This window comes from Crocodylus porosus, unplaced genomic scaffold, assembly GCF_001723895.1.
Source record: "Crocodylus porosus isolate Cpor-Errol unplaced genomic scaffold, CroPor_comp1, whole genome shotgun sequence".
Taxonomy (NCBI): domain Eukaryota; kingdom Metazoa; phylum Chordata; order Crocodylia; family Crocodylidae; genus Crocodylus; species Crocodylus porosus.
In genome coordinates this window covers 51,863,794-51,874,982 of record NW_017728943.1, presented here as the reverse complement: position 1 = coordinate 51,874,982, position 11,189 = coordinate 51,863,794, and the positions used below count along the sequence as shown (strand labels likewise).

Sequence of the window (11,189 nt, the reverse complement as noted above, 5' to 3'; positions counted from 1 at the left end):
ATTAGACCAACTAAATAGCTGCAAAAAATGTCTTAATTTGCAAGCTTTTGGGCTCATTTGCCCTTCCTCAGGCAAAGAAGAATGCAGATTGTAGCATTTCTCCCAGGTGTGTGTATGTATTTATGTGTACTACATGTTTCGGGAGTATTGGTTGTAGCCGAGTTGGTGTAAGGACACAGGCAGACAAGGTTCTTTGGGTAAATGTGGTATCTTTTACTAGATCAGCTGAATAACTGGGAAAAAATGTTTTTTTTGCAAGGTTGCTGGTGCAGGCACCCAGGTAACTATTCTAGTTACCAGCTACATTTTATCACCCATCAACACTCTCCTCCTTTGTTCTCCCCCCATTCATTCCTATCCCCTCTGATCTTCCTTGCCACACATTTGCATTTTCACAAACCTGCATTTTGCATATTGCCTTGAACTTCTGCTCACCCCTGGAGAAAAGCCTAACACCACAGCTAACTCTCCATGTGCATGACACCCACAAGCTTGCAAAGCACAATGTTCCCAACTTGTTGTTTCTTCTCTGTAAATCAGGGAAGCAGCGTGACCACGTAGGTGAGCTCCCCAGGGTAATTGTCTCTGATATGTCCTCCATAGGAGGTCTATGTTGAGCAGATTCTTTTTGGTATTGGGTGGTGGAACTGGAGCGTGCTCCGTCCATTCCATGCATTGACCTGGTATTGCAGTGCTTCCAGGACCGGTGCAAAAAAACAGAAAAAAAAAAAAAAAATTCTCTGTAAATCCCATTGCTTCTTGACCTCTTGTGGGCTCAGATCAAGTGTAGTCCTATACTTGCCTACAAGGGAAACACCATGACTGCTGAGGCAGTCTTCCTGTTTTCCTGGCACAGGGATAGTACCTGCCAAGGTAACGTACAGTAAACCTCCCACTTAGCTGCTGGAGTGGGAAGGTCTTGGCTTTATGCCCACTTTAAGGAAAGGGGAGACTCCTCCCTAGCTTGCTCCTGAGGCCTTATGGCGGAGTGCAAGCAAAACACAGAGGCATCCAAACCCCAAGCCTCCAGGGTTGGCTCCAAAGGTTTTGGAAACATCTGAAGCCCCAGATGGGGGTGGAGGATGTTTGCTGGTGGTAGGGCCACTGATGGTTCTGGACTGACTCTTGTATTTGGAATTTGATTTGCCTAACTTGGCTGGCAATATGGAAAATAAAAATAAAAAATCATCCCATGCACTGCAGCAAGAGCACGCACCAACTGCAGATGCTTCCTGAGCCCAACTGAAGGCACTTCTACCCACCAGCAGAACTGGTCCAACTCCTTGACTTAGTCTAATAAAAGATCCCGGATTTTCCCAACGAATCTCGTCCCCTTCGGCTCCCTCACACGCTCCCACGTCCTCGCGCCCTTGTCTGCCTGCCCTCTGCCTCCAACAAGCGTAGGGCAGGGCTGCCCGCGCAGGTGAGTCACCCCGCCCCCCAGTTTCCCTCTCGGGGCGGGGCCAGGCCCGCGCACCTGCCGGGCGGGGCGGCCCAGCCCAGCCCAGGTGGAAGCCGACACGGCTGGCGTCCCTCGCAGCAGCACACAGCGCAGCCGCACCCGCTATGGAGCTGATCCGCGCTGCCTCGCCACTACTGCTGTTGCTGCTGGCCGCCCTCCTGTGCGACGCGCAGACCGGCCCCAGTGAGTGCGGACGGGCCCCCCTTCCCTCCCCTTCCCGTCCTTTCGCGGCCCCCGCCGCCGAGCCGCCGCACAAGATGGCGCCGCGGGGGCTGGGACAGGGCGCTGGGGGCTCCCGCGCGCGTGGGGCGGGGCAGGTGGGGCCTGCCCCGCCGCCTTTGACGTGGGAGGGGTCTGAGCTTCCCCGCGTGGGGGCTCTCGGCCCCTCCGCGCTCTGCCGGGGGTGCTGGGGCTCCTGCTGCCCGCGCACCTGCGGGGCTGGGGTTGGGCACCTGGCTTTCCTGCCAAGCCCGGGGAGAAAACAAAGGGCGCTGCCTTTCAAAACCAGCCCAACCCGTTTCCAGGAGAGGGGAGTGCCGGTGCCTATCAACCCATTGTGCTCAAAAAAAAATGTTTTTTTTGTTTTTGTTTGTTTTTAAGTGGCTTTACAACCAAAAGCAAGCCTGAGTTCACTTATTGTAAGTCTGCTTACAGTGGACTCTACTTCTTTGTTGCCTGCAGGTCCTGCCTGTGTTTCTGCTCCCCTTCTGCAGAGTGGGCAGCAGCATGGAGTCGGGGGGAGGGGGTGTTACCTGGGCTTGTCTATCTCTGCCTCTCTTTGTCAGTGGGGAGAAGTAGGGGGTGCACATGCACCCCCTGGCGGCCAGCGTTCCCTACTTAAACGATAGGTGGGGAGGGGCAGGCGCCCCCCCCTTAGAGCACTGGCTGGGGAGTGGCAGCACCAGGAGAAGCCATCCCTGCGGGACCGGCACTTCTGGTTGGTGCAGTCTGCCACGGATGCCCCCCCCAGCAGCCAGTCAGCAACCAGAGGGTTCAAGTGCCCCCCTGACTCAGGGGGCACCAGTAACCTATGCAGTCTTTGTCTCCCTCTGTCTCTTTGTTTCTTTGATTTTTGACGACACCTGTTTTTCACCCTCCAGGCTGCGAGTGTAGAACCAACAAGCGGGCCGTCAGCTGTGTTCTGCAGGGTGGGGAATGCAAGTGCCTCTCGTTTGGCTCCAACGTCTCTGTGAGCTGCAATACCTGTAAGTAGAGCAGACTTGGCTCTCTGGTTTGGGTTAGTTGTGAGGCACTTCTTCAGGCAGTAAAGAAGTTACCTGTTGCATCTAACTGGGCTGGTGTCTGCTCAGACAACAATGGGGCCACGAAGAAATGTGGGAGGAAGACCTCAAAATGGGTGCTATGTTTACTCAAATCCAAGACAAGGGTTTTTTCCCTAGTTGACATGGGTGGCGAAGGCTGGTCCTTGATTTGAGTAGTAGCCCAGGGCAGGCACTTGCTAAGCCGTGGGGCAAAGTATAAGATGACTTTCCACTAATTGGATTCTAGAACAAACTTATAATTTTTCATGTATAAAACCTAATTATTAGAAAGGTTCTCTTCAATTTGAAGTTGTGTAAGACTTGGGTAAGTACATTTTTAAAGAAATAATAGGGAATAGCTTCTTTCTAACTTGATTGCTAGTAGAGGTGCACTGATGCATCGATCAAATATTGGATAGGTACCGATATAAAGAAATTGGCTGTACTGGATATCAGCCTCAAACGGCCAATAAATGCCCATGCTGTGTGCAGCTGCAGCGCAGCCGGCAGTGTGGAGAGCTGCTTCTAGTGGGCAAGTCCACTGTGGTGGAAGGGGAGCGGGGAGGGAAGGGAATGGGGCAGATCACCATCCCCTGTGGTGAGGGAGGGAGCAGGAGCAGGTGCTACTGGGGAGGGGACTGAAACTATAGCTCCTGGGGGGAGTAGGTTTCTCTTACCTTGCTGCGGGAGCCTTGATCTGCCCCCACATGCCCCTTCCCTTCCCTCCTCCCCTTCCACCACACTGGACTTGCCAGCTGGAGGCAGCTGTATTGGAAATAGGATTAGTATCAGCTGATATACCTCCTTTAATACTGGCAATCAGTATAGGTCCCAAAAGTCTCTGTCGGTGCACCCCTGGTTGCTAGTTTACTTTTAAACTTAAAGGTTTCCATCCAATCTAAAGAATTGTGTGTGTTGACACACATCTGTGGCAATGCGCATGATTGTTTTAAATCCTTGTCTGATTCCTACTAAAGAGCTCCACATGTGAGTTTACATGGTGGTCCTTTGGGAGGGTGTACTGATAGAGCGGCTAAAACATTATGCAGACATACCACACTTACTACAAAATCAGTTGTCATGTCATGTCATATGCAACTTACATAGCTGGGTCAGAGGTCTGTTTCTCTCCCAGTTTCATTCCGGGGTAGTCCTTGACTCAGTGCAAACCAGTTCCCCTGCCATCTGCTGGCCAGGTGCTCTAACAACATGTACTGTAGGCTATAAGTTTGGAAGAGCTGATCAGTCATCATGAGTCAATTCACTACAGTGGTGCAAAATCTAGGGCAAGGGTGGGCAATTATTTGGACTAGAGGGCTGCTTAAGGTTTGGTGAGCTGCTGAGGGCCACACATGCAAAATCTTTGAGAAGATATTTTAACAATTATAGATTTAACCCCCTCCCAAATATACTAAAAATCAAACATCTGCTATAAAATATTAAAAAAAACACAAAATAAAACCAAAAAAAGATCAATGGGCTTTTCAATGAGCAAGTTACATAAGTGAGCAACAATAACATAGACTTTACCCAAGCCATCAGTGTGTGGGTGCAAGTGTCCGTTCTGTGTGTCCTGTATGTGTCCATTCTGTTTGTGTGTCTGTCCCATGTTTCTTCCTATGTCTGTCGTGTGTGTCCCTGTGTCTGTCTTGAGTATTTTTTTTTCCCTTGTGCGTGTTTGTGTCCATCCTGTGCCCTGTGTATTCTCTTGTCCATTCTGTGTGTGTGTCCAGCAGACAGTCAGCATTTCAGGGGAACAAAGCTGAGCCTGGGGCTGCAGCCACCTGGTGCCAAGTGGTAGGAACAAGGAGGCCTGGTGACCAACCCCCTTCTCCCCCATCTCCCATCCCCAATCCCAGCTGCAGCATGGCCAACCCATCTCAGGCCAAGGTGGGGGAAGGGGTTGGGGGATGTGGCAAGACACAGGAGCCATCAATCCCTGCCTAGTTCAACTTGCTGCTGTTGCTCTCTGGTTTCCTGCTGCTGCCATGTACTGCCCTGAAGAAATTCCTTCACTCTCCTCCCACCTTGTCCTCTCTGGAGTCATTGCTGGGCATTTTGGGACCTTCTGGGGGGAGTGGAGGCAAGCAGCGTGGCTTCACTCATACTTTCTTTCCCCCCCATGCTCTGCCTGACCTGACCCCACCCCTGGCTCCCCAGTCCCTACCTCCTGTGTCCCCTCCCCTGTTGGGAGTCCCTGATGTGGGGAGAGGATAGTAGCCTGGCCAGGAACATCCAGCTTCTTGTCTCTAGTGCTCCCTCCTAGGATGAGGGGGGTGGCTGCCTGTCCCCTGAAGCTGAACCTACTGCACTGGAGAGGGAGGAGCATGGAGAGGTGCCAAGTTTCAGAGTGGTAGCTTCTGGCTGGGCCGGTAGGTTGGATCTAGCCCACAGGCTGTATTTTGCCCAGCCCTGTTCTAGGGTCAGCCCTACCATAATAAACACGCTGTGGTCTCTGCTGTCATAGGCATGAGGTCCAGCTTCATACTGGAGGATGTTGCCAGTTGTCCCAGGTATAAATAGATACTTTCCTGTTTCGTGCTGAAGTCTGAAAGTAAATGGATTTGATACTAGTCGCATGATTTCATTCATCGTCTTTTTGCTGAATGCAGAAACTGGATGCTGTATGTACACTAGTTTGAGTTTGGGTAGACCTTTGACTCTTGTTTAGGTAGAAAAAATTCAACATGTTTTTCTATATAGTATCCATTTCTAGGTAGCAAACCAGAAATGGTCATTAATGTTTTGAAACTCACGTATTTTGCTAGGTCTCTGAAAATTATTATTTTTCTTTACTATTTTTAAGTGACCTCAAAATGTCTACTGATGAAGGCAGAAATGGCAGGCCAGAAGGGCGGTCGTCGTGACAAACCAGAACATGCATTTGTTGATAACGATGGCATTTATGATCCTGACTGTGAAGAACATGGTCTATTCAAGGCCAGGCAGTGTGATAATTCCTCTTGCTGGTGTGTGAATACAGCTGGTGTAAGAAGAACTGAGAAAGGTGACAAAGACTTCAAATGCACTGAACTAGTCAGAACACAGTAAGTCGCTTACCAGGATGTAATGTCTCTTGTGTAACAACATACCTGCTGTGCTTTTTTGTAATCCAACAAATATCTACCCTCCTACTTAAGTAGTCCTTACCTCTTATTAACTCGCAGACCTTGTTTCTAAAACAGCTGAATACTGGTCCTTGAATCTGTTTGAATGTACAGAGGAGAAGCCAAAATTTCTTTATACGCTTTCTGTAATATGAGGGAAAAACCCTATTAATAGTGATATCTGAACCTGAACTTAAACATTGTGATGCTCTTGTGTGCCTGACTTATCGTTTAAAGTAACCACATGGCTTTTATACTTCAGCTGGATCATCATTGAAATGGAAGACTGGAACAGAAAGGATTTTGATTCTGCTTCTGTAGACAGGTTTGTATTAAAATATAAAAAGCTTGTGTGTACTGTATCTTGCACATGTGGGTGTCTGTCATGGTTTTAAGTGTAAATATTGTACTGCCAGTCCTACATTCTCCAGTGTTGAAGCCCCCAGAAACAAGTGGCCTAAGTCATATAGATGTTTGGTTCGCATTGTCACGGGTGTGAGTATGATGGTGCTATGGCATATTTATTTTTGTCTAGGCACAAGTGGCATTTTTACATGTGTGAGTGCCAGGCACTTTAAAAAGCACCCGGCACTGCATTGCTTGCATTTGCATAAGTGGCGAAATGCATGTCAGCACTGAGATAAAGGCAGTGATGCACTCTTGAACTAAAATGCATCTAAAGTGTTTTAGTTCAAAAGCGTACTGGCACCACTTTCTGCGTGCCAACATGCATTTCTCCACTTTATACAACTGCACGCGGCACAGCACAGCTCATATGCAGAGCAGACTTGATTTAATTGGCGGATCTCTGGTGCCTTGTAGGACAAAATGGTATGTGTATAAATGCCCAAGGGGTTAGGAGACTTTTAATAAAAACTAACATTGTCATGGAACTCCTTGATTCCATGAGTTGAAATTTTAGAGGGGGAAAGCACTGCAAATTCTGAATAGTGAAAATATCTGAGTCATCTTACTAGAAGCTTTAATTTGACCTTTACAGTACTTCTACTGTATCTTCAAATTGAAGTGCCTGTTGTAGCAATAATTGGTAGCATGTAACATGTAAAAAATTCCTTATGCTACTTTCTGCACTTGACAGTGAAAGTACTGAATGGTCCCTGGCTCCTACACAAACTTAGTGTGACTTTGTTTTTCTACAGAACCTTCAGAGACGTGCTGACAAAACGGTACATGTTGGATGAAAAATACATATACTTCATTGAGGTAAGAGATGTGTACCCCTCTTTGGCAGTATGTCCAGGTAAGGTTCATATTGGCTGTGTGTGTGTGGGTGTTTTTTGGTTTTTGGTTGGGGGTTTTTTGGTGTTTTTTAATTATTTGAATGGTTAATTTGTCAGTGTCTAAACACTTACGTTGAAGGCAGACAATGCACTGCACTGTTTAAATTTAAATATTCTGTTTCTAATAGGGTGATGGAACCTTTGCAATATAGTCTTCTCCATCTGGGGAAGAATGAGGGATGGGGGGAAATCTATTTCCCTCAAAAATAGCATTGTCCTTGCTTATTAACAGCTACTTCTAACTTTTCCACTTCCCTTCCTATAAGTCATCTCCTTACAATCTCTTCATGAGCTATTCAAGATATATTTCTATATTTGTATTGCAAACAGACTGCAACAGGTCCTTAGCAGTTTTATTTTCCAAAGGAATTTTTAATTCCTTCTCCAATTAAAATTTGATTCAACTATGATAGTTAAGCAACATTGCTTTCTTCTTTTTTCCAAGGTCTCTGTCTTAATATCTGTAAAAACTGCTGACCAAGAGCATATATAAGAGCATAACTATTGTTATAAATTGGTGGTGTTGCTTTTAAACATGAATTTAATAGGTTGCATTGTAAAGTATACACAGCTGATTAAAGAAGCAACAAAATGTAATTGCTACTTATTTTACTTTTGCAGTACAAAAAGCCTCTTATCATTATTGAACTGAAACAGAATGCTTCCCAGAAGTCTGCTACAGATGTGGACATAGCTGATGTTGCTTATTACTTTGAAAAAGATGTAAGTATAATTTAAATAGTTAGCTTTCAAGAGAATTCCTATACTTGGCTCTATAGTCTACTATAGTTCTATAGTCTACTGATCAGCACTGTCTGGATGGATTATTGTTACCTTCATAGTAATGGTGTGTCATCTTCTCATCCTCAGGTCAAAGATGATCCTCTCTTTCGTGATGGTTCACTAAGCCTCAAAGTTGATGAAACACCTCTACGGCCTCTGAAAACTCTAATCTATTATGTTGATGAAAAGCCACCAGAATTTTCTATGAAAGGTCTGACTAACGGTGTCATTGCTGTCATTGTCGTGGTAGTACTAGCGATTGTTGCTGGAATTATTGTACTGGTAAGTAGTCGCTTATGACACTTATTTAAAGCTAAAAGAGAGTGTGATGTGCTAGCATTCCTCTACAGATGAGTCTTAAGCAGTGTTGATAATTTTGATGGAGCACAAAGTGGATTTTCGTAGAGTCCCTTGTAATTAGTCTAAAAAGTGTGTTCAAGGACCAGGGTTTTTCCCTGTCACTAGAACATCATGCAAGTAGAAATGTATTGGAAGTCAGAGTTTTGTGTGTGCAGTTGTCTTAACCCATCAGCGTTGACAACTTGCCTTACTACTTTTGTTACTTGCTGGTCCCCAAGTTCTTTAAGCCCAGTTAGTACTTTAAATCTTAATCCTACTTTGACTGTTTTTTAACAAAGTGAAAACTAACTTTTTTTCCTTCCTGTCCTTTGACAGGTTGTTACCAATAGAAGAAGAGGGAAATATAAGAAGCATGAGGTACGTGCGTGTGTGTGTGCATGTGCAGAAATGTCTGTCAGCAGTTCCTAAACTTTCTTATTGCATACCCCTACCAGCATATGTTTTATTTTTAACCCCTTACATGCCAATTATTATAATTACAATTTTAGATGCGTTATTACATAGTTTCTCCTGTTTATTCTGCCTCTCCCCCCAGAGATGTCTTGTATACCCCCCAGGAGTATGTGTACCACAGTTGGGGGAACCCCTGGCCTAGATGACTGCAGGCACATTAGGCAATTCTGAGTGCAAGAAGCTGTTTTGGATAAGGTTCACCTTATATGATCACAACTCGGAAAACTACTTGAATTTCTAACATGCCTAAGATTTCTAGTCATGAATCTTGTTTAGAAGGCATAACCCAGGATCTGCAGTAAGATATCTGTTTGGGATATTGTGATGTTTTTAAAAGGCCCTAAATGAGAGAGTGGGCATTGGCATCTTGGCTGCAACTCTTTCTCAGGAGGGAGTAAAAATCCTTCTTGACACCCTAATTTGTCAGAATGCTACTCTAGCCAGTGCTAAGTCATTATCGCTATGTGTTTTGAGGTATAGCAGCCACTGATAGAGAGAGCTACCTCCCCGTTGGATTAGGTCAGGTATCAAACTCATCCCTCTTTGGGTTAGATCTGGATATGATGGGATGGATAGTGGCATGGAGGTTGATGCAGTCATGTTTGCCCCTGAATTCCCAGCCCCTGGGAGTCCTGCAAGCCAGATGATACTCCTCCATGGCTGTATGTTTGATGCCACTGCATTACATAATGGATGGCTCCACTGTTCAGCAAAACACTTTCAGTTTCAGGTTTTAATGTAAGGAATCAAAAAATTGGAAAGATGGACAGACTTGAAGTGCATAGTATAAACCTACAACTATCTCTTCCTTGTTACTACTGGGTGAACTTAGAGTCTTGTTTTGAAATAGTTGCTGCTTAATTAAGTGAAGTCTGAAAAGCACAGTTAGTCCACCTAAATATCTACCATTGTATTGGTGTTGTCTTTTGCTTAAAGTCTAAGTTTACCTGTCTTGGATAGTCATAGAGCAGTGGTTCTTAACCTTTTTTTACTGCGGCCTAGCAGGAGCGGGACAGGGTGTGCGGCGCCAGCTGCCTCCCTCCCAGGGCTCCCCTACTGCCCAGCTTTAACCCCGGAAGCTCAGATGTGACCCAGGAAGCCACTCGGCTGGGTGGATGGACAGGGCTCTGAGTGGAGGGCCTCATGCCATGACTCCACAGCCAATTCACTGTGGCCCAGTACCAGGCCATAGCCTGGTGGTTGGGAACCTGTCATAGAGACAGGCTGTGATATGACTAAATTCAAATTTTTACATGAGTTATTCCCAGTCAGTGCTCCTTGGAAAGCTGCCATTATCAACAGGTCAAGGCTTTTCTGTATGTCAAATGCTCCATATTTGGGGAGGAATGACTATCCAGTTAACTCAGTCCTGAGCTTACACCCATCAGCCAAGGAGAATTTGGGGTACTAAGCCCATTTCTTTTAGAGAGTGAGGTGAATAGAATGGTTGGTTATTGTCCCATATATGTACTTGTAACTTTTTCCCCCTCACATTTTGTCTCCCCCAGACAAAGGAAATGAATGAAATGCATAGAGAACTAAACCCGTAACTTTATTACCTGAAGACAGAAGTAGAAACCTGGTAAAAGAAAAACCACAACTGAAAGGAGATTAGAGGATTTTAATTTGTATACGTTTCATGTTCTACTGGGGATGTGGGATGACATGACTTGGCAATCATGAATATTCTAATGCGCTGAGATGGCAACAATATTATTTCTTGTAATACCTTGGATACATTTTGGTTGACCCTCTGACATGAGGGTTAATACCTATACTATGCAACTTCTATAAGGCACCAAACTGCACAAGAGCTGATGTACCTTTCATTTCAAACAGATTCTAGTAAACTTGTCCCTTCCCCCTTTGTGCCCCCTCCCCCTTTTAAATGTGTTCTTGTCCTAATTGCAGAAACGCTGAATACCTAATGTCTAGCTCATATGTATAATTGCGTATGGTTTTCTGTATTAGGTTTTTTTAAAGGATATTTGTACATATTATCTCTGAAGTTTCTGTAACATTTTTATGACTCTGAATTTAATAAAATTCTGAAATAGACTACCAGCTCCTTTCTTTTCTTTTGTATTGATTTGATGTTGTTTGAAGACTACTGAAGAGGGGACAAGAAATCTGGCTTGCAGAGCTGAAACTCCTGGCGAAGATAGAGAATAGAATATTAGAAAAAAATACATGTTAAAATTGGTTTTGGTGAAGAAGCAGTAGTCTCTACATGTGTTTTTGTTTGTTTTGACCTCCGTTCTTTGCAGAACCAGAAGGCTGTTTTGAATGCCAAATTTAGTGCTTTGTTGCCAGTTTTGGCTATAGAATTAGTGTAAATAAATATTGTTGATAGAATGGGAGAAGGGTATACTTATTCTGGAACAAATTTCCTTTGTTCTGTGGAGACCTGTCCAGACTAAATAAAATCTAGAAGCAGCTGAACAATGAACCAGGTGGACAC

At 45.2% G+C, this 11,189-nt stretch overlaps 1 protein-coding gene across 1 annotated transcript; it reads left to right on the top strand.

The window, feature by feature from the left end:
• The first annotated feature begins 1,518 nt into the window (after window positions 1-1,518).
• Window positions 1,519-10,786, top strand: EPCAM (epithelial cell adhesion molecule). Its single transcript, XM_019549349.1, has 9 exons — window positions 1,519-1,645; window positions 2,563-2,667; window positions 5,531-5,771; window positions 6,094-6,156; window positions 6,992-7,055; window positions 7,754-7,855; window positions 8,003-8,197; window positions 8,591-8,632; window positions 10,237-10,786. Exons 1-9 carry the CDS (start codon window positions 1,567-1,569, stop codon window positions 10,276-10,278), a joined length of 933 nt encoding a protein of 310 aa, XP_019404894.1. The 5' UTR covers window positions 1,519-1,566; the 3' UTR covers window positions 10,279-10,786.
• Window positions 10,787-11,189: the final 403 nt, after the last annotated feature.

Coding starts and splice junctions, on each gene's coding strand:
- EPCAM (XM_019549349.1), top strand. CDS start 1,567: ATGGAGCTGATCCGCGCTGCCTCGCCACTACTGCTGTTGCTGCTGGCC. Junction 2,668..5,530: donor CTCTGTGAGCTGCAATACCT/GTAAGTAGAGCA, acceptor ACTATTTTTAAG/TGACCTCAAAATGTCTACTG. Junction 7,856..8,002: donor CTTATTACTTTGAAAAAGAT/GTAAGTATAATT, acceptor TCTCATCCTCAG/GTCAAAGATGATCCTCTCTT.